Here is a 24,235-nt window from a genome sequence, read left to right as displayed (position 1 = left end):
CGCCGACCGCCGTCGCCTACCCCTCCTCCCTCTGCACCGCCGTCACCTCCTCCTCCTTGCTGGACTCGGTACCGCCCTCCTCGTCCGTCCTCCCTCGACTCGCCGCCGGCCGGCCCCTCCTCGCTCCGCCCTTCCTCCTCTGTCCTACTCTCTCCTCCCTCCTCTAGTCGCCCCTCCTTCTCCCTCCTCCCTCCTCCATCCACAACCCCTCCTCCCTACTACATTTTGATTTAGTAGGCTAGCTCATATGCAACATTTTGATTTAGTTCATATGATTTAGTTGATTTAGTAGGCTAGTTGATTTAGAACATTTTGATTTTGTTGATTTAGTAGGCAAGTTGATCTAGTAGGCCAGTTGATTTAGTTGATTTATAGAACATTTTGATTTAGTTGATTTAGTAGGCAAGTTGATTTAATAGGCTAGTTGATTTAGTTGATTTATAGACCATTTTGATTTAGTTGATTTAGTATGCTAGTTGATAGCTCTGAAGATTTGGCACCACCTAGCTAGATCTTAGGATTATAATTGTCCATCAAATTGCTTCTCGCAGAAGAAGAATCAAATTGCTTCTCGCGGAAGACTTGGCTTTAGTGTGAAGTGGATCGTTAATTCTTTGCTCATATTGCTTTAGGAAAATGACGCCACCACCACCACCACCATGTCGATTGTGCAAGTCAAGGTGCGCTAGCAGCCTTGCAACTGGCAAGCTGTTCGGCATCTACTTCCAGCCGAGTTTTCGTCATGCGGCGGTAAGAAATTATATGAAATGTAACAACTATTTTATTTTTAGTGTTGGCATTACTGCACTGTGTCATTTTGCTTTTTTTACACAGATCATCCCATGCAATGTGAGGTTGAAATTCAACAAGCTGACAGGAGACACGGTGATATTTGAGGCTCCGGGGGGGCATACACTATTGAGGTCAAGAAAGGACACAATATTTCGCAGATTGGAGGAGATGGATGGGCCCGTTTCCTCGCTCGCATGCGTCTTACTGGTGGTAAGTTGATCAGCTTCTCCTTCAAAGCAGAAAGATCCAAGCTATCTGTCATTTATATCTACCTGGTGGAAGATGATGAAGATGACGAAGATGATGAATATAATGAGGACTCACTCGATGAAGATGATGAGGACCCACTTCATGAAGCCATCATAGCTCAAAGAATGAGGCTGAGCGAGGAGGAGGTGTGCAACCTGTGGGACATAATTCCGCCACGTGCTGACTTTGTCGGGGTGCCATTCGTGACCCGCCTGACAAGTACCATGGTCGATCGACATGATATGGTATGTTATACTTACAAATGCAAATTATCCGATGATATGCTTAGTGTAGAGTCCAATGATATGTTGTGTGGAATCTAGTTGATGATATGCTTTAGAGTAGAGTTCGATCACATGCTTATTAGTGTAGAATTTAAGGAACTATTCATAGTGTAGATAATCCATATATACTTATTTGGAAGAGTATGTGCGAGGCTATTTATTAATTGATATGTTTTTTTTTCAGAAATTGACAAAGAGCCTATCTGTGAGTTAAGGTATCGAGCCTGATGAAGAAGGCTTAGCTGGACTACGCCTTACCGCAAGGGGCTCCGTCACAATCTGTACTTACCGCGTGGACACGGACGGTCGCACACACTTAAACTCGGTTGGGTGGAAGAGATTCCTCAATGGCAAGAATCTTCGTGTTGGACAGGTCATCCTAATTACTATCAGAAACACCAACCGCCCAGGCTTGAGGATGATGATCGTCTTCGATATCATCTAGAATTACATATATGTGTGGCTATATCATCTAGAACTACATATGATGATCGTGTTGAAAATATGCCCTAGAGGCAATAATAAAAGGATTATTATTATATTTCCTTGTTCATGATAATTGTCTTTTATTCATGCTATAATTGTATTATCCGGAAATCGTAATACACGTGTGAATACATAGACCACAACATGTCCCTAGTGAGCCTCTGGTTGACTAGCTCGTTGATCAATAGATAGTCATGGTTTCCTGACTATGGACATTGGATGTCATTGATAACGGGATCACATCATTAGGAGAATGATGTGATGGACAAGACCCAATCCTAAGCATAGCACAAGATCGTGTAGTTCATTTGCTAGAGCTTTTCCAATGTCAAGTATCTTTTCCTTAGACCATGAGATCGTGTAACTCCCGGATACTGTAGGAGTGCTTTGGGTGTACCAAACGTCACAACGTAACTGGGTGACTATAAAGGTATACTACGGGTATTTCCGAAAGTGTCTGTTGGGTTGACACGGATCGAGACTGGGATTTGTCACTCCGTATGACGGAGAGGTGTCTCTGGTCCCACTCGGTAATGCATCATCATAACGAGCTCAAAGTGACCAAGTGTCTGGTCACGTGATCATGCATTGTGGTACGAGTAAAGTGACTTGCCGGTAATGAGATTGAACGAGGTATTGGGATACCGATGATCGAATCTCGGGCAAGTAACATACCGATTGACAAAGGGAATTGTATACGGGGTTACTTGAATCCTCGACATCGTGGTTCATCCGATGAGATCATCGAGGAGCATGTGGAGCCAACATGGGAATCCAGATCCCGCTGTTGGTTATTGACCGGAGAGTCGTCTCGGTCATGTCTACGTGTCTCCCGAACCCGTAGGGTCTACACACTTAAGGTTCGGTGACGCTAGGGTTGTAGAGATATTAGTATGCAGCAAACCGAAAGTTGTTCGGAGTCCCGGATGAGATCCCGAACGTCACGAGGAGTTCTGGAATGGTCCGGAGGTAAAGAATTATATATGGGAAGTCGAGTTTCGGCCATCGGGAAAGTTTCGGGGGTCACCGGTATTGTACCGGGACCATCGGAAGGGTCCCGGGGGTCCATCAGGTGGGGCCACCTATCTCGGAGGGTTGGGCCCCCCCTGCGCCTAGGGTTGGGAACCATAGGGGTGGGGGCGCCTCCACTTGCCTTGGGGGGCAAGGCACCCCCCTTAGCCGCCGCCCCCCTAGGAGATCCCATCTGCTAGGGCCGACCCCCCTAGGGACCCTATATATAGAGGGGGGGAGGGAGGGCAGCCGCACCCTTGCACTTGGCGCCTCCCTCCCCCATTGCTACACCTCTCCCTCCCACAGACGCTTGGCGAAGCCCTGCCGGGATCCCTGCTGCATCCACCACCACGCCGTCGTGCTGCTGGATCTTCATCAACCTCTCCTTCCTCCTTGCTGGATCAAGAAGGAGGAGACGTCACGCTGACCGTACGTGTGTTGAACGCGGAGGTGCCGTCCGTTCGGCGCTAGGATCTCCGGTGATTTGGATCACGACGAGTACGACTCCCTCAACCTCGTTCTGTTGAACGCTTCCGCTCGCGATCTACAAGGGTATGTAGATGCACTCCCCTCTCTCGTTGCTAGATGAACTCATAGATTGATCTTGGTGAACGTAGGAAAATTTTATTTTATGCAACATTCCCCAACAGTGGTATCAGAGCTAGGTCTATGCGTAGTTCTCTTTGCACAAGTAGAACACAAATCCGTTGTGGGCGTAGATGTTGTCAACTTTCTTGCCACTACTAGTCTTATTTTGCTTCAGCGGTATTGTGGGATAAAGCGGCCCGGACCGACATTACACGTACGCTTACGTGAGATAGGTTCCACCGACTAACATGCACTAGTTTCATAAGGTGGCTAGCGGGTGTCTGTCTCTCCCACTTTACTTAGAGCGGATTCAATGAAAAGGGTCCTTATGAAGGGTAAATAGAAGTTAACAAATCACGTTGTGGCTTTTTCGTAGGTAAGAAAACGTTCTTGCTAGAACCCTATTGCAACCACGTAAAAGATGCAACAACAATTAGAGGACGTCTAACTTGTTTTTGGAGCAATTGCTTTGTGATGTGATATGGCCAAAAGTTGGGATGAATGATGAATGATATATTGTGATGTATGAGATCATATTCTTGTAATAGGAATCACGACTTGCATGTCGATGAGTATGACAACCGGCAGGAGCCATAGGAGTTGTCTTAATTATTGTATGACCTGCGTATCAATGATTTAACGCCATGTAATTACTTTACTTTATTGCTAAACCGTTAGCTATAGTAGTAGAAGTAATAGTTGGCGAGCAACTTCATGGAGACACGATGATGGAGATCATGGTGTCATGCCGGTGACAAAGATGATCATGGAGCCCTGAAGATGGAGATCAAAGGAGCTATATGATATTGGCCATATCATGTCACTACTATTTGATTGCATGTGATGTTTATCATGTTTTTGCATCTTGTTTACTTAGAACGACGGTAGTAAATAAGATGATCCCTCATAATAATTTCAAGAAAGTGTTCCCCCTAACTGTGCGACATTGCGACAGTTTGTTGTTTCGAAGCACCACGTGACGATCGGGTGTGATAGATTCTAACATTCACATACAACGGGTGTAAGACAGATTTACACATGTAAAACACTTAGGTTAACTTGACGAGCCTAGCATGTACAGACATGGCCTCGGAACACAAGAGACCGAAAGGTCGAACATGAGTCGTATGAAAGATACGATCAACATGGAGATGTTCACCGATGATGACTAGTCCGTCTCACATGATGATCGGACACGGCCTAGTCGACTCGGATCATGTATCACTTAGATGACTAGAGGGATGTCTAATCTGAGTGGGAGTTCATTAAATAATTTGATTAGATGAACTTAATTATCATGAACTTAGTCTAAAATCTTTGCAAAAATGTCTTGTAGATCAAATGGCCAATGCTCATGTCAACATGAACTTCAACGCGTTCCTAGAGAAAACCAAGCTGAAAGATGATGGCAGCAACTATACGGACTGGGTCCGGAACCTGAGGATCATCCTCATAGCTGCCAAGAAAGCATATGTCCTTGAAGCACCGTTAGGTGACCCACCTGCTCTCCCAGCACTGCAAGACGATTTGAACGTTTGGCAGACACGTGCTGATGATTACTCCTTTGTTCAGTGCGGCATGCTTTACAGCTTAGAACCGGGGCTCCAAAAGCGTTTTGAGAAACACGGAGCATATGAGATGTTCGAGGAGCTGAAAATGGTTATCCAAGCTCACGCCCGGGTCGAGAGATATGAAGTCTCCGACAAGTTCTATAGTTGTAAGATGGAGGAAAATAGTTCTGTCAGTGAGCACATACTCAAAATGTCTGGGTTGCACAACCGCCTGTCCCAGCTGGACATTAACCTCCCGGACGAGGCAGTCATTGACAGAATCCTTCAGTCGCTCCCACCGAGCTACAAGAGCTTTGTGATGAACTACAATATGCAAGGGATGGTGAAAACTATTCCTGAAGTATTTTCAATGCTGAAGTCAGCAGAGGTAGAAATCAAAAAGAAACATCAAGTGTTGATGGCCAATAAAACCACCAAGTTCAAGAAAGGCAAGGGTAAGAAGAACTTCAAGAAGGACGGCAAGGATGTTGCCGCGCCCGGTAAGCCAGTTGCCGGGAAGAAGTCAAAGAATGGACCCAAGCCTGAAACTGAGTGCTTTTATTGCAAAGGAAAGGGTCACTGGAAGCGGAACTGCCCCAAATACTTAGCGAACAAGAAGGCCGGCAACACTAAAGGTATATGTGATATACATGTAATTGATGTGTACCTTACCAGTGCTCGTAGTAGCTCCTGGGTATTTGATACCGGTGCCATTGCTCATATTTGTAACTCAAAGCAGGAGCTGCGGAATAAGTGGAGGCTGGCGAAGGACAAGGTGACGATGCGCGCCAGAAATGGTTCCAAGGTCGATGTGATCGCCGTCGACACGCTACCTCTATATTTACCTACGAGATTAGTTTTAAACCTCAATAATTTTTATTTAGTGCCAAGTTTGAGCATGAACATTGTATCTGGATCTCGTTTAATACGAGATGGCTACTCATTTAAATCCGAGAATAATGGTTGTTCTATTTATATGAGAGATGTGTTTTATGGTCATGCCCCGATGGTCAATGGTTTATTCTTAATGAATCTCGAACGTAATGTTACACATATTCATAGTGTGAATACCAAAAGATGTAAAGTTGATAACGATAGTCCCACATACTTGTGGCACTGCCGCCTTGGTCACATTGGTGTCAAGCGCATGAAGAAGCTCCATGCTGATGGACTTTTAGAGTCTCTCGATTATGAATCATTTGACACATGCGAACCATGCCTCATGGGCAAAATGACCAAGACTCCGTTCTCCGGAACAATGGAGCGAGCAACCAACTTATTGGAAATCATACATACCTATGTGTGCGGTCCAATGAGCGTTGAGGCTCGCGGAGGATATCATTATGTTCTCACTCTCACTGATGACTTGAGTAGATATGGGTATGTCTACTTGATGAAACACAAGTCCGAGACCTTTGAAAAGTTCAAGGAATTTCAGAATGAGGTAGAGAATCAATGTGACCGAAAGATAAAGTTCTTACGATCAGATCGTGGAGGAGAATATTTAAGTCAGGAATTTGGTACACACTTAAGGAAATGTGGAATCGTTTCACAACTCACACCGCCTGGAACACCTCAGCGTAACGGTGTGTCCAAACATCGTAATCGCACTCTATTGGATATGGTGCGATCTATGATGTCTCTTAACGATTTACCGCTATCATTTTGGGGATACGTTCTAGAGACAACTACATTCACTTTAAATAGGGCTCCGTCTAAATCCGTTGAGACGACACCGTATGAATTATGGTTTGGGAAGAAACCTAAGCTGTTGTTTCTAAAAGTTTGGGGATGCGATGCTTATGTCAAGAAACTTCAACCTGAAAAGCTCGAACTCAAGTCGGAAAAATACGTCTTCATAGGATACCCTAAGGAAACCATTGGGTATACCTTCTACCTTAGATCCGAAGACAAGATCTTTGTTGCCAAGAACGGATCCTTTCTGGAAAAAGAGTTTCTCTCGAAAGGAGTAAGTGGGAGGAAAGTAGAACTCGATGAAGTACTACCTCTTGAACCGGAAAGTAGTGCAGCTCAGGAAAATGTTCCTGTGGTGCCTACACCGACTGGAGAGGAAATTAATGATGATGATCAAGGTACTTCGGATCAAGTTGCTACGGAACTTCGTAGGTCCACAAGGACACGTTCCACACCAGAGTAGTACGGCAACCCTGTCCTGGAAATCATGTTGTTAGACAACGGTGAATTTTCGAACTATGAAGAAGTGATGGTGGGCCCAGATTCCAACAAATGGCTTGAAGCCATGCAATCTGAGATAGAATCCATGTATGAAAACAAAGTATGGACTTTGACAGACTTGCCCGATAATCGGCGAGCGATAGAAAATAAATGGATCTTTAAGAAGAAGACGGGCGCAGATGGTAATGTTACCATCTATAAAGATCGACTTGTCGCTAAGGGTTATCGGCAAGTTCAAGGGGTTGACTACGATGAGACTTTCTCTCCCGTAGCAAAGCTGAAGTCCGTCCGAATCATGTTAGCAATTGCCGCATACTATCATTATGAGATATGGCAGATGGACGTCAAAACGGCATTCCTTAACGGCTATCTTAAGGAAGAACTGTATATGATGCAGCCGGAAGGTTTTGTTGATCCGAAGAATGCTAACAAGGTGTGCAAGCTCCAGCGATCCATTTATGGGCTGGTGCAAGCATCTCGGAGTTGGAACATTCGCTTTGATGAGATGATCAAAGCGTTTGGGTTTATGCAGACTTATGAAGAAGCCTGCGTTTACAAGAAAATGAGCGGGAGCTCTGTAGCATTTCTCATATTATATGTAGATGACATACTTTTGATGGGAAATGATATAGAACTTTTGGACATCATTAAGGCCTACTTGAATAAGTGTTTTTCAATGAAGGACCTTGGAGAAGCTGCTTACATATTAGGCATCAAGATCTATAGGGATAGATCGAGACGCCTCATAGGTCTTTCACAAAGCACATACCTTGATAAGATATTTAAGAAGTTCAATATGGATCAGTCCAATAAAGGGTTCTTGCCTGTATTGCAAGGTGTGAGATTGAGCTCGCCTCAATGCCCGACTACGGCAGAAGATAAAGAAGAGATGAGTGTCATCCCCTATGCCTCAGACATAGGATCTATTATGTATGCCATGCTGTGTACCAGGCCTGATGTAAACCTTGCCGTTAATTTGGTAGGAAGGTACCAAAGTAATCCCGACAAGGAACACTGGACAGCAGTCAAGAATATCCTAAAGTACCTGAAAAGGACAAAGGACATGTTTCTCATCTATGGAGGTGACGAAGAGCTCATTGTAAAGGGTCACGTCGACGCTAGCTTCAACACAAATCTGGATGACTCTAAGTTACAAACCGGATACGTGTATATGTTGAATCGTGGAGCAGTAAGCTGGTGCAGTTGCAAGCAGAGCTCGTGGCGGGATCTACATGTGAAGCGGAGTACATGGCAGCCTCGGAGACAACGCATGAAGCAATATGGATGAAGGAGTTCATCACCGACCTAGGAGTCATACCCAATGCGTCGGGGCCGATCACTCTCTTCTGTGGCAACACTGGAGCTATTGCCCTTGCCAAGGAGCCCAGGTTTCACAAGAAGACCAGGCACATCAAGCGTCATTTTAACTCCATCCGTGAAAATGTTCAAGATGGAGACATAGATATTTGCAAAGTACATACGGATCTGAATGTCGCAGATCCATTGACTAAACCTCTTCCGCGAGCAAAACATGATCAACACCAGAACTCTATGGGTGTTCGATTCATCACAATGTAACTAGATTATTGACTCTAGTGCAAGTGGGAGACTGTTGGAAATATGCCCTAGAGGCAATAATAAAAGGATTATTATTATATTTCCTTGTTCATGATAATTGTCTTTTATTCATGCTATAATTGTATTATCTGGAAATCGTAATACACGTGTGAATACATAGACCACAACATGTCCCTAGTGAGCCTCTAGTTGACTAGCTCGTTGATCAACAGATAGTCATGGTTTCCTGACTATGGACATTGGATGTCATTGATAACGGGATCACATCATTAGGAGAATGATGTGATGGACAAGACCCAATCCTAAGCATAGCACAAGATCGTGTAGTTCGTTTGCTAGAGCTTTTCCAATGTCAAGTATCTTTTCCTTAGACCATGAGATCGTGTAACTCCCGGATACCATAGGAGTGCTTTGGGTGTACCAAATGCCACAACGTAACTGGGTGACTATAAAGGTATACTACGGGTATCTCCGAAAGTGTCTGTTGGGTTGACACGGATCGAGACTGGGATTTGTCACTCCGTATGACGGAGAGGTATCTCTGGGCCCACTCGGTAATGCATCATCATAACGAGCTCAAAGTGACCAAGTGTCTGGTCACGGGATCATGCATTGCGGTACGAGTAAAATGACTTGCCAGTAATGAGATTGAACAAGGTATTGGGATACCGACGATCGAATCTCGGGCAAGTAACATACCGATTGACAAAGGGAATTGTATACGGGGTTACTTGAATCCTCGACATCGTGGTTCATCCGATGAGATCATCGAGGAGCATGTGGGAGCCAACATGGGTATCCAGATCCCGCTGTTGGTTATTGACCGGAGAGCCGTTTCGATCATGTCTACGTGTCTCCCGAACCCGTAGGGTCTACACACTTAAGGTTCGGTGATGCTAGGGTTGTAGAGATATTAGTATGCAGCAAACTGAAAGTTGTTCGGAGTCCCGGATGAGATCCTGGACGTCACGAGGAGTTCCGGAATGGTCCAGAGGTAAATAATTATATATGGGAAGTCGAGTTTCGGCCATCGGGAAAGTTTCGGGGGTCACCGGTATTGTACCGGGACCACCGGAAGGGTCCCGGGGGTCCACCGGGTAGGGCCACCTATCTCGGAGGGCCCCATGGGCTGAAGTGGGAGGGGAACCAGCCCCCGGTGGGCTAGTGCGGCCCCCCCTTGGGCCCCCCTGCGCCTAGGGTTGGGAACCCTAGGGGAGGGGGCGCCTCCACTTGCCTTGGGGGGCAAGGCACCCTCCTTGGCCGCCGCCCCCCTAGGAGATCCCATCTCCTAGGGCCGGCACCCCCCCGGGGACCCTATATATAGAGGGGGGGGGAGGGAGGGCAGCCACACCCTTGCACTTGGCGCCTCCCTTCCCCCTTGCTACACCTCTCCCTCCCGCAGACGCTTGGCGAAGCCCTGCCGGGATCCCTGCTGCATCCACCACCACGCCGTCGTGCTGCTGGATCTTCTTCAACCTCTCCTTCCCCCTTGCTGGATCAAGAAGGAGGAGACGTCACGCTGACCGTACGTGTGTTGAACGCGGAGGTGCCATCCGTTCGGTGCTAGGATCTCCGGTGATTTGGATAACGACGAGTACGACTCCCTCAACCTCGTTCTCTTGAACGCTTCCGCTCGCTATCTACAAGGGTATGTAGATGCACTCCCCTCTCTCGTTGCTAGATGAACTCATAGATTGATCTTGGTGAACGTAGGAAATATTTTATTTTATGCAACGTTTCCCAACAGATTGTCGTCGATATCATCTAGAACTACATATGATGATCATGGTCGATATCACCTAGTACTGCTTGATGATGCATGTTGACTATATATGAAATTGTTATCTAGTACTCCCTCCGTTCCAAATTATTCGTCGTGGTTTGAACCACGACGAGTAATTTGGAACGGAGGGAGTACTACCTAGTACCTATAATGCTTTATGAAATTGATATCGAGTAGTACCTAGTATGTGGACCGAAACGGGGTAGGAAGCGGGGAAAATGATGAAAGATATAGCAGTAGCGAGGGGCTAGGAAACCGCTGCAGCTAACTAATAGTAGCGTGTTCCAGAAAAGCGCAGCTGATATAGTCAACAGTAGTAGCGCGGGTACCGACCGTGCTACTACTAACAGTTAGCTGTAGCGACGTAGTAGTAGCGCGGCTGACCGCGCTGCTGCTAGCCTCAAAACCCGCGCTACTACTAGGATTTTTCCTAGTAGTGTTAGGCCCTATACAGATGGAAGTGGTATGTTTTTCTCTTTTCGAGAAGCATAGGTGTGCTTCTTGATGAAGAGAAGCGATTTTTACGCGAAAGCACAGCTTCCCAAAAAAATCACCAAAACCTAAGGAAAACTAAGCCAAAGCTGAAAAAAATACTGAAAACATGTCAAAAAAACGCAATCCCAAAGTTGCGGCCAGAGCACGACACGTGACAGCAGCTGAGCGCATCACTTGACAGGTGCTTCCAGAGAAGAGATTTTTATTTGGGCACTGCTATGCACACGATTTTTACACGACGATTAACTCAGGCCATCCATGCATGACAACATACTGCAGCACGCAACTAGATAGGCCTTAGTGCAATAGTCAGCTATTTGTCGTGTGCACAACACTTTTGTTTTCATCATTATATAGAAAACTAATCAATTTTCAGAGGATTTAGGATGGGTCCGGCTTGTCGCAGTTGTGTGGCAAGCATGTCCGGATGTCCTCATATCCGTCCCGGATATGGGCCGGGTATAAGTGGTGCTGTTCAATTCATGTATTTAAATCAAATTTATCAGGTCCGATTATATGGTTGTTTTCTGTCCGCGCAGTGGTCGGGCAAGCCGTCTGGGCGTTTGGGGCGGGTATGTGGGCTCTCATTGTAGACGCTCTAAAGTCCTTTAGAATCTCAACGCCTTGCGAGGTGTGCCAAGGCCAACACCATCATGTTTTTCGTTGGTAAGTACTCTAACTGAGTATTGATTTTGGTTAGAAAACGATACGGATTCTATTGCTATTTTGGTATATAATCAATTGACGACAAAATGGATGGTAAATTATGATGATTATTACGTATAAAATATTTTTACCCTGTTGCAGCCATGGGCAATTAATGGGCTGGGAGACCCACCTGGAGACTACCGAAAACCCTCGCCTCTATGCATCGAGTAATTGACAAAAAACTACCACATTTCACGTATCCGTCCCACAGAATTATCACATTTTGAAAACTGACCGAAAACTCCAGATTAGTACTACTTTTATGACAAAAAACTACCAAGTTGACTTGATGACCGTTTTTATGATTTTAAACCTGTTTATGACATGTGGGACCGGCAACAAAGTCAACTCCGTTTATTTTGACCGTCAAGTTAACAGTTATGACAGATGGGACCCACACGTCATCATCAACCTTCTTCTTCCTCCCCTCCTCTCTCTCTTTAGCATTTCAACAAACACCTCTTGTGCATGAGATGAAAGCAGGGGAGCTCCGGCCGCCTGCTCGCTTTACACCACGTCGGACCCCGGCACGAGCGTCGGGTGAACCAGTGGTGGCTCTGCCTCGCACTGCACGGCGGCAATGGCGGCAGCCTTCGCGGCGACATCGATGTCGGTGTCGCGAGCTACTGCTCGATGGTAGATGCGGGCCTGGCCAGCCACCGGGCGCGACCGTGTGTGGGCTGCAGGGGGCGGTGCGGCGCTGGGAGGAGGAGGCGGGGCGAGCCGTGAGAGCGGGTCGGGGAGGGTTCACGCGGCGGAGGCAGAGGCGGGAGCCGAGCAGCGGCGGGGCTGGGGCGAGGCACGCAGGCCAGCGGACGGCACGGGCGGTCTGCGGCGGCAGGGCCGGCAAGCCGCAGCAGCAGCAAGCCAGCAGGGGGCGCGAGCAGGAGCTGCGCGGCAGCAGATAGGGGAGGCCAGGGGCTCGTCGGCGCAGGCAGCAGAGGCCAGCAGCGGGGACAACGGTGGTAGCGACAGGTAGCAACAACAGCAGATAGAGCAGCAGCGGCGGCGCCTAAGAGCAACGACGAGCTCCGGCAACAATGGCGGCGGTGGCTACCAGCATGGAAACGAGGTGGGAAGACATCCTGGAGCAGGCGAGCGCCGTTAGCTGTTAGCGCGGCAGCCGTCCCGACAGGTGGGCTAGCTCTGTCAGAAAGGGGTTTAAAACGGTTAAATTGGTCTTCAACTCGACCTGGTAGTTTTTTGTCACGAAATTAGTATTAATCTGAAGTTTTTGATCAGTTTTCAAAATGTGATAGTTGTGTAGAACGGATACGTGAAATATGGTAGTTTTTTGTCAATTACTCCCATGCATCGCGCCACAAGCGCATCTGCGACCATGTCGGCGTCGTCGCTAATGGAAGACCTCGTAGAGCAAATCCTTCTCCGCCTCCCGCCGGAAGATCCCGCGTGCCTCGTGCGCGCGTCGCTCGTCTGCAAACCCTGGCGTCGCCTCGTCGCTGGTCCCACCTTACGCCGCCGCTACCGCGAGTTCCACCGGAGACCTCACCTGCTGGGCATCCTCCAAATCCTGCAAGGTGGTGAACCTTACTATTCCCGATTCGTCCCAACCTCCGTCTTTCGGGTTGTCGATCCCGTCCTTCCATGTTGGTTGGTTGTCGACTGCCGCCACGGCCGGGCCCTCTTCGCCACCACAAACGCGCAGATCAAGGGGACCTTGGACCTCGTCGTCTGGGAACCCATGACGGACGACCAACGCCGGGTTCCCCAGCCCTCGCCGGAGCCGGAGGACTACGTCGACTACGCAGCGGCGGTGCTCTGTGCCGCGGAAGGCTGCGACCACTGCGGCTGCGAGGGTGGGCCCTTCCGCGTGGCCTTCCTATCCACCGACAAGGGGAAGGGGGTGACCTCCGCCCGCCTCTACTCCTCGGAGACTGGCGCGTGGAACGAGATCACCTCTCTTCATCACCCCGGGGCCAATGCCCACTTTGCAGCTAGCGTCCATGTGGGGGACGCGCTCTACTTCCGCGGCTTCTTGGATTACACCATCGAGTACCAACTTACTACAGCCCGCTTGTCCGTGTTGGAGGCGCTGGCCGAGTGTGATGGAAGGCTCGTGACAATGGAGGACGGTGGCCTGGGATTCGCCGCTGTGGATAACACCATCATAAGTTCATAACCCTGTGGGCAAGGGAGACTGGCTCTGGCGCCGAGGGGGCAGAGACATGGACGCAACGCAGGGTAATCGATCTCAAGACGCTGCTTTCTGAAGACGCCCTCTCACACTCAATTAACGGAATCAAATACTATAGTTGGATTCCCGTTGTATCTGTGGTCGGCTTTGCGGAGGGCACCGACGCCATTTTTGTTGGCACCATTGCTTGCGTCTACATGATTGAACTCAAGTCAGGCCGAGTCACCAAGGTGCTCGATGAATTTAGGAGAGTCTGCCCCTACATGAGCTTCTACATTCCAGGTATTCCGCCTTGGTTTTTCAGTTGGCGCTTACATTTTCAAAGAATATAGACGGATGGCTTCTCATCGAATATTTTTTACGGTGATATTTATGCTCAAGAAACAGGGGTTTATTTCCCCTCCGGAGCAAGTTTGCCTTCTCTTAATGATTTTTTGCATGTGTAGCAGGCTGCTGCTAGTAATAGGTTAGTATTAATGTTTTGGATAGTTAGTCCTGTTGGTCCTTAGTCGATGCTAAGCTGCTTTTATTTATTTATTTATTTCTGAATTCTTGTTGTATTTCTGCAGAAATGGAAGTAGCTTCAACAGCTGAGGGACCAAATTAAAAGGGTGTGTTTTAAATTCACGACAAACTCTATATGCTGGAGCAAGGGCGTCTCCATCAAGGTGGAACTGTGGAAGTGACTTGTAGTGATTTTAGACATAGCCTAAGTGGTACATTGTGGTACATGACTTCATATAGAATGTGCAAGTCCACTTTTTATTGCTCTTCTTCACTTGGCCTTCTGGCCTTATGGGACTTTGTTAATGGCTTGTTTCCTTCAATTCGTTAGCTCTGCCTGTTGGTGTCATGTTTGACTATGGCTTCACTATAAGGGATTGCGGATCAACATAATACTAGACTAGCAGGCAGAGGCCGCCGCGCCCATGGGCAAGTATAGTTTTTCTTTTGAGGGAAAGCCTCTCTATATTTTATTTCTCAGCCCGTGGGGAGAGCAAAATTTCTGAAATTATTTTGTGGCATACTTTCACAAATGTTTGTTGTGCATGCAAAATTTCATCGCAAAATCACATTGGTGGCAGGCGTGGTAAAGAAAAAACAAAATCGATACTCTGAAAATGTTACTTGCAAAAGCATTTTGGAGCTCTGATTTTTTTTTGCCAGGCCTTCCACAAATGTGATTTCGCGATGAAATTTTGCATGCTTCAAACATTTGTGAAATTATTTCACAAAATAATTTCAGATTTTTTTATTTTATCTATTTTTTACTGTTCATAACAAGAGAGGTACTTTCACGTGTATAGCTTTGATGTGCTGCGTCTAGTGACCTGAATTGTATTCGAGAGACACTCACTATTAATTATCCTTGATCGATAAAGCAGGATATTTTCTCAAATAAATTGTGGCTTATCTTGTTGATGTTATGAATGCTGGAGCATGGAAGTACAGTGTATAGTAAGTCAGACATAATTGTGACTTTTTTTAGAAAAAGGTAAAAAAATTAGTGGTTTGCACTGCATGGATAGATGGTACATGGTTGCCCTGTGGGATGATTGTTGAAGAAATCTGGATGCCTTTTTGCTTCCATGCGACATAACTGCTGCACCTAGCTCCCCTGGCGCCCCTTGTGCTCATAGTGGTTCATAGCTTACCTTGAATGCATCTTCGTCAATCTTGTCATCTCCAACATAGATAGGAAGAACGTCATCACCATCGCATAGTCGCAGCGATTGAACAAAAAAAATCCACAACTTTTTACATGCTCCCGTCAATTATAGGTTGTTCAAGAAGCTGAAGCCAAGAATGCAGCTGAATAAAACAATGATGTAATTAACAAATATATTTAGTAGAAAGCATGGTAGTACTGCTATTCTAAAGGTCAATGTTATACATTCCAAAATTTCTTCCATGGAACACAGGTCAACAGGGGGCGCAATTTTTTTGTTGAAGAAATGAGCCCAACTGAACAAATTATTGTAAGCAGATCTACAACAATGGAACAATGCAGTTTGAACTAAAGAAGCGCTACAATATTAATCATCTTCCCTACATAAGGCATTAAGTTCACATACACTATCTTTGAAATTAGATGGTGGCCTACTTGCTCAGTACTCTAATCAAATTTGCAACATTCTCTGTGGTTGGCTTTTTCAGGGAAGTCATATCAGCCGGGTCAATATTGTCCTTATAAAACATCAACTCCTCAGTAGCACAGGCCGACTCAGCATAAGCAACATCACTCTCTTCACAATCCAGGGCAATCCTTCTATTACCATGCACAGTAATGGTGCCCTTATGACCCGGCATCTTAAGCTGCAAATAAACATAACACGACCGTGCCATAAACTTGGTGTAAGTCGGCCGCCCGAACAAAGCATGATACGGGCTCCTGATTTTCACCACCTCAAAGGTCAACTTCTCAGCTCTGGAATCATTGTCATCTCCAAAAGCAACATCCAGTGTTATCTTACCCACTGGATACGCCGACTTACCAGGCACCGCTCCATGGAAAACAGTAGAGGACAGCTTAAGATCTTTGTCAGTCAAATTCATACTACAAAAGGTTTCATAGTAAAGGATGTTGATGCTGCTGCCCCCATCCATGAGCACCTTTGTAAGCTTGTATCCTCCAACTTGTGGAGCAACCACCAATGCCAACTGACCTGGATTGTCAACCTGGGGCGGGTGATCCTCACGGCTCCACACAATAGGCCGCTCAGACCACCTCAAATAATGAGGCACCGCCGGTTCAACAGAGTTCACCGCCCGCTTTTGGATTTTCTGATCTCGCTTGCATAGGCTTGTGGTAAACACATGATATTGACCACCATTCAATTGCTTTGGATGACTCTGATAGCCGGACTGCTGCTGCTGATTCCCCTGGCCAGATTGCTGATTAAAACCACCATGATTCCCCTGGCCTTGAAAGCCAGAGCTCGAGCCGCCACCCCCAAAACAGGTCCATGAGAACCGGAACCTGGACCGCCAAGCGGACCATGATTATTCTGAGAAAAAATAGAATTCCTGTACCCCCTCATGATGAAGCAATTCTTCCACAAAATGACCGGCTGGCTTATCCTGGGTTCTGTACTTCAGACAAGGTTGATTCAACATAGCTTCAAGGTTAAACTTCGACCCTCCAAACCGGGGCGCTTGCGCTTTCCCCTTATGACGTTGATTATTGATTGGCGTTGGCCACAAAGTCCAAACCGTCGTCCGCCTTACAGTTACCATTACCACCTTGACCCGCCGTGTTATGTTGTCCCTTTGCACTGCCACTCTTCTTCCCCCTCCCGGTCTTCTCATCATCAGACTCAGGATCTTTAGTGCTATCAGAGTCGGCATACTTGACAAGCGCCGCCATGAGCTCCCCCATATCATTGCAATTACGCTTAAGCCACCCCAATTTCTACTTAAGGGGAAGGAAGCGACAATTCTTCTCCAACATATGACTGCTGAACCGGCGTTGATACTATCCGAAGAGTGTATAACAGGTGAAATCTGACGCACCCAATTGGTTGTAGACTCACTTTCACCTTGGATGCAACAATCCAAATCCAGAATTGACATAGGCTGCTTGCATGTGTCTTTAAAATTCTGAATAAAACGCCTTTTCAACTCTGCCCATGATCCAATGGAGTTTTCGGGCAAGCTTTTCAACCACGTACAAGCCGGCTTGTCCAACATTGTCACACCCAAGATGCGACCCTATCCTAAAGGAACTCGGAGGTTCCACCAAGGATAGAAGCGCATCTTGAAGACGCTTTTGCAAGGTGGATATCATTACATCAACATTAAATAATAGATAGGGATACATACATAAGGCATACAATGCCACACGAATACAACATCATCTTACATAAGAGCACCATCCGACTATGGATGAAACACAAACAGAAACTCAAATGACATCCACCCTACTAGCCCAGGCTGCCGGCCTGGAACCTATCCCCTGATCGAAGAAGAAGCAGAAGAAGAACTCCAAAACAAGTAACATCGCTCTCGCGTCAAAATCATCGCACAACCTGTACCTGCAACTGTTGTTGTAGTAATCTGTGAGCCACGAGGAGTCGGCAATCCCATAACCATGGGTATCAAGACTAGCAAAGCTTAGTGGGTATGGAAAGGATAAGTTGTGATGTTGCAGCAGCGACTAAGCATGATATGGTGGCTAACATACGCAAATAAGAGCGAGAAGAGAAGCAACACTAGTAGAAAAACACCTAATAGTCCCGGTTCGTAAGGGCCTTTAGTCCCGGTTCATGAACCGGGACTAATGGGCCGTTACTAATACCTCCACCCATTAGTCCCGGTTCAAACAAGAACCGGGACCAATGTGCCTCCACGTGGCCCTGTGCGCCGAGCCCAGTCAGGGGTCCTTTTGTCCCGGTTGGTGGCACCAACCGGGACCAAAAAGTATCCACGCGTCAGCATTCCATTGGTTGGGGTTTTTGTTATTTTTTTGAAAGGAGGGGGGGATTGGGGGTTTTGGGGGGTTAATTTACGTGTTTCATATATTGTGTTAGCTAGCTAATTAATAGAGAGAAGTGTCCTCTCTTATGTCCGTGCTTGGTCGACTCTACGTACTATATATACATAAGTGATCGAGAGAACCATTCAGTACAGAAGTTCATGCATACCGAGAGAAGTGATCGATCGACCTCTCTCCTTCTCTGAGAGATTGGTCGAACAACAAGTATCTGACGCTACTGGCTACATACATGCATGTACAATATGTATAAGATCTCTTATAATTACAATCCCCTAGCAATTGAAATCAATTTCCACATGGTATTCTCCGGCTTTATTGATGACGTGGTCAAGAAAGAATCCCGCCAATTCCTCTTGAGTTGCTTTCATGCGATCTGGTTCTAGGAGTTCATTCCGCATCTGCCACGTCTAATTTGAAGAAGGGGGTTAATTAATACATATATATGAATGAAACTCAACAGAAATGATGGTGTAATAAAATGAAATTGTGAATATTATTGCTTACGCACTTCATATTGTCTTTGAGAGTAGCCCCGCTTGTTTTTCAAAGTCGCGTTGTGGATGAACTCGCACACGTAGTATCCACAGAAATCATTCCCTTCTTCCTACCACAAGCACTTTACGAGAAATAGAGGTCAATCAAACTGATAATGAAGCATTATAAATGGCATTGATGAAAGTATAGCTATAGAATCAACGGGAGATGCGCACAACTAGCTAGCCATTAGTACTTACTTTCGGGTATGTATATCGCAGCTCCTTCGGCAGTCCCGGAGCTTCTGCGGTGAACTGTTTCCAAACCCTGCAAGACAAAGAAAATAATTATTATTACTTGAGATATCAGGAAATGAACAAAAAGTTTCCGATATGGTGCGATAATGATCGATTGAACTTACTTGCTGAGCATTTCAGTCATGTCCGCATAGGATTTGGGATCTTTCCGTCTCGAGTCTAAGACGGTTACTAGTCCACGCTCAAGCTTAATCTCCAGAAGAATATAGTGGTACCTACGCACGCATGCATAACTCATCAATTACATTACTATAACCTCGCTCGAGTAATAACGGAAACCAAATATGCACACGACAGTAACACTCACTTGCCGTTGTAAGGAAAGAGTATGGTATCTTTGTTTTGATTTTTTATCAATGATTGTAGCATGTTGTCCTCGGCCTCTTTGATGTCCTTTTTAACCAAAAATTCATCTATGATATTTGTGTTAATGAACCCAATATCATAAATTTCTTGTTTTTTGCACTCGACGATCTTCAATCTGCATAATATATTGAGGATAATTAATTATAAATACATGAAATGAAAGAGCCGAGCTATATATAGAGACTTAATGACAGAAATAGTACTTACAGACAGTAGCAAAAGACCATTAGTTTATCGAGGGCCTTTTGATTGAAGAACGCGAAGAACTCATCAAATGGAACAGTCAACAGATCATTTGCAACGAGATCGTGCTCCTCTTGAATATGCAGATACAAAGCATTCTTACCCTCAGACTCTCTGCAGGTTTCCATGTACCAATTATGGAATCTTCGCATCATTGTTGTCAGAGATTTTTCATCTTTGACGAGAGGCTTCCCGTACTCGTATCTGTGTTCGTCCACCTCCAAGAAATCAGGAAGTGCATCGTCAGGCAGGTAATCGTCAAGATTGCCATAACCGGCCACCGTCCCCGGAGCATTAGACACATTGAGCGGGGGGCACGATTGCTGTGCTTGTTCGCTGAGCTGGGCTTTTTCCCCTTTGCTCGTTCTTTTGACCTTTTAGCACTGACAGTAGTTCCCAACCGCTGGGCTTGGAGATATGTCTATTCAGTAATGCGCTCATAGTTGGTTCTCGGCGGAGACTTTGGTGGTTTCCTCAGGGCATCGATAGTGCGCTTTGCTTTCACCAGATCTACCTTCTCCTCTGGAGGTGGATGTCTCTTTGCTTTCACCCCTTCAAAGAACTCCTTCACGTGGGTCCGCACAATCATATCGGTTTCCTCCTCGGACCTCTCGTACGGTAACTTCTCTAGAGGCTTGAGAGATGTGGACCGTATTTGTATTGCCTCCCGCCTCTGGTTGTGCTGCTAGACGCCGGAGCAGACGGAGCGGCGGCGGCGTCTGTCTTCTTTCGTGCTTGCTTACGAGGCGGAGGAGAAGGAGTACGACGCGCCGGAGCAGCCGGGGCGGCGGCGGGTCTCTTCCGCCCTTGCTGGCGAGGCGGAGAAGGAGGATGCTGCTGGCTGCTCGGGAGCGCCGGCGCAGGCGGAGAAGGAGGCGGAGTGCCGCCATGCGCCGGAGAAGGAGGCGGAGTGCCGCCACACGTGCCCTAATCGTCACTCACCGGAGGAGGAGGCGGTGGAGGAGGCGGAGTGCCCTGACTCGCCGGAGCAGGAGGAGGAGGCGGAGGCGTCCAGTTCAGAAGGTTGATGAGCTCCTTCTTCCATAGGCATGGAGTCTTCAGAGCAGAACCCAGCCTAGTCTCCCCTTCACCGGTAGGGTGGTCAAGCACAAGGTCCTCAAATCCCTCCGTTATTTCATCCACCATCACCTTAGCATATCCTTTTGGAATCGGCTGGGAGTGATAAGTTGTGCCGGGTCCACTAGGATAAACTTGGCCAACAACCGCCTTGACCTTCAAATTCATCCATCGCGCCATCATGTGGCAATTTTGAGACTCCGTGATACCATCCACGGGATAGCTGGCAGGAGCCGTCAAGACATGCTCCGGCTGAAGCAGCTCGGTGCAAGCCACGCTGCTTCTCTGCTGAGATGGCGGGGTAGCTTCGGGGGAAGCTTCGGCAGGTCGTTTGCTGCGATCTGCTGCTTCTCGTTCCTCTTCTCGATCCTCTAGCCCCATTACCCTTTCGTGCAGCGCCTGCAGTTGGTCCTGCTCCAGTTTCTTCCTCCTCTCGTGGGTTTTGTAACCCCCTGCGTCCGGAAAACCAACCTTCCACGGAATGGAGCCTGGCGTGCCTCGTGTCCGTCTAGGGTGCTCAGGATTCCCAAGGGCCATTGTGAGCTCGTCCTTCTCCCTGTTTGGAAGGAACGTCCCTCGCTGCGCTGCATCGATATAGTGTCGAAGGTTCTTGACTGGTATTTCTAGTTGCTCGTCTGTCCACTGGCAAAACCCTGTTACAGGGTCCAAGGTTCCGCCAGATCCGAAGAACCAAGTCCGGCAACGGTCTGGCCATCTCATTGTCTCTGGTTCGATCCCTTTTTCAAGCAGATCATTCTCAGCCTTGGACCACTTAGGCCGGGCTTGCAGGTAGCCAACTGACCCCGTGCGATGGTGAAGCGTCTTCTTCGTAGCATTTTTCTTGTTTGTCTCCGACATCTTCTCACTCTTTTCCGATGTCTTGTGGGCCACAAATGCGGGCCAGTGATCTTTGATATTCTCATATTTGCCGATGAATTCTGGTGTCTTTTTATTTTTGACAAACTGGTTCAGCTCTTTCCTCCACCTCCTCATTAGGGTTGCCATCTTCTTAAGAGCGCAAGACTTGATTAATTCCTCTTTAACTGGCTTCTCCGGATCCTCCTCTGGCGGTAGGGTGAAATTTGCCTTCAGCTCAGTCCAAAGATATTCTTTCTGCATATCATTGACATAAGACACCTCAGGGTCTTCCTCCTTAGGCTTATACCATTGCTGGATGCTGATCGGGATCTTCTCCCTAACAAGAACCCCGCACTGTGAAGAAAATGCCTTCCTTGTCCGGATGGGTTCAATCAGTTCGCCGTCGGGCGCGATTTCTATGATCTCAAACTTTTCATCCGAGCTCAACTTTTTCTTCGGGCCTCGTCTCCTTACCGAAGTTGTGCTCGATCCGGAGGGCTAGAAATTATAAGGAAGAAAGACGAGAGTAATTAATATGTGTACATATACCAAAACAATGGAAGCATCAATTAACTAGTCAGCACGCTTAACTAATATATATATACCTGGCCGGGCTCGGTTCGGTCACCGGAGCAGTCAGCACGGTCTCCTTCTTGTTCCTCCATTGTGTCACCCGAGCCATCATGAACATAGTCCTGTTCTTGTACCGGCATTAATGGGCCGAAGCCATCATGAACATAGCCCTCTTCTTCACCCCGTTCTTCCAGCTGACCAACGGTGTCGAGGAGAAATGACGCAACTTCATCCCTTCCATTTGCGATTATGTCCCTCAATATCGCTTCTGTTTCTTCGTCTCGGCAGTGCTCCATAGTTTCTGCAAATATTTACAACATGTTTATATATGGTACAGATGGATATATATATATATATATATATATATATATATATATATATATATATATATATATATATTAGTGGCAAACGTAGAACAAGCCAGCTAATCACAATAAGGAATCATGTTAGTGGCCTCGACGCTGCTTCTCTAAGGTTTGGGGTCGCCTCGACACAACAACGCTTCCAGAGAGTTAATTTGTCGGGTAGGGGAGTGGCGGGAGGGGGTAGGAGACCAACATCGTTTTCTCTCTAGGGTTTGGGTGTCCTCGAGAGTTTTGGTCGAGCGAGAGGGCCGAGGGGGGATATTTATATCGACCGTCCCTCATGTCGAAGTTATCTCCAGGGGGTTATATCGACAACGACGTGACAACGACGAGAAAGGAAAATAATTAAGGAAAAGGAAGAAAAGAGGAAGAAGGAAGAAGGAAGAAGAAGAAGAAAAAAAAGAGGAGAAGAAGAAAGGAATAGAGGAGAAGAAGAAAAAATAGAAAAAAAAATTCTATTTTTTCTTCTTCTCCTCTATTCCTTTCTTCTTCTCCTCTTCTTTTTCTTCTCTTTTCCTCTTCTTATTTATTTCTCCTCTTCTTCCTCTCCTCTTCTTCATCTTCTTATTTTTCCTTTTTCCTCTCATTCTTTTTCTTCTTCTTTCTTCCTTCTTCCTTCTTCCTCTTTTCTTCCTTCGACCCTCGACCCTAGAAACCTCGAACCCTCGACCCTGAAACCCTCGACCCTTGACCCCTTAACGACCTTTGACCCTCTACCCTAGTTCCCGACCCTCGACCCCTCGGCGATCCTCGACACCCTCGTTCCCGATAAAAATTAAGAAGAAGAAGAAGAAGAAAAAGAGGAGAAAAAAAGGAGAAGAAGCTCCTCTATTCCTTCTTCTTCTCCTCTTTTTCTTCTTCTTCTTTCTCTTCTTCCTCTCCTCGTCTTCTCCTTCTTCTTCTCCTTCTTTCTCTACTTATTTTCCTTTTCCTTATTTTACTTTTTCTTCTCCACTAACATAAAATGCACTATCCTAAAATGCAACAAACATAAAATGCACTAAATTGATCAACTAACCTAAAATCAGTGATAAAATGCACTAACCTAAAATCGATATCTACTAACAACTTAAAAAAATACATATATGAAAAAATGCATATATGAAAAAAAAACATCATCATATCATCAACAGAAAAAATAGTATTTTTTCTAAAAATCTATCTTTTGCATATATACATCAACATATATATACACTAACCTAAAATGCACAAAAATGCTATCGGAGAGGGGGTATATCGACCCCCTCATGTATCCACATACATACATCTATACATACATATATACTTACATATATGTATAAATTTTTGCAGATATAAACTTTTGCATATATAAAGTTTTTCTAAAATCTAACTTTTGCATATATGAACATATATACACAGAGAACATATACATATATACACAGAGAACATATACATAAAATGCACAAAAAAATAAGAGGAAAGGGCCCCGGTGGCCGGACCGAAGGCGGCGGCGTGTGGTCGGGGCGACGGCGACGGGGTTGGGGAAGGGGCGGCGAGCGCGGCGACGGCGACGGGGCCGGGGAAGGGGCGGCGTGCGCAGCGACGGTGACGGGGTCGGGGAGCGGGTGGTG

At 46.5% G+C, this 24,235-nt stretch overlaps 1 protein-coding gene across 1 annotated transcript; it reads left to right on the top strand.

Annotated features, from left to right (window-relative positions):
* The first annotated feature begins 13,030 nt into the window (after positions 1-13,030).
* On the top strand, positions 13,031-14,227 carry LOC119282048. Its single transcript, XM_037562408.1, has one exon. It carries the CDS (start codon positions 13,060-13,062, stop codon positions 13,858-13,860), a length of 801 nt encoding a protein of 266 aa, XP_037418305.1. The 5' UTR covers positions 13,031-13,059; the 3' UTR covers positions 13,861-14,227.
* The last annotated feature ends 10,008 nt before the right edge of the window (positions 14,228-24,235 follow it).

Source organism: Triticum dicoccoides, chromosome 3B (genome assembly GCF_002162155.2).
Source record: "Triticum dicoccoides isolate Atlit2015 ecotype Zavitan chromosome 3B, WEW_v2.0, whole genome shotgun sequence".
NCBI lineage: Eukaryota > Viridiplantae > Streptophyta > Magnoliopsida > Poales > Poaceae > Triticum > Triticum dicoccoides.
The sequence above is the reverse complement of the archived record's forward strand: the minus strand, read 5'-3'. Positions and strand labels throughout refer to the sequence as shown.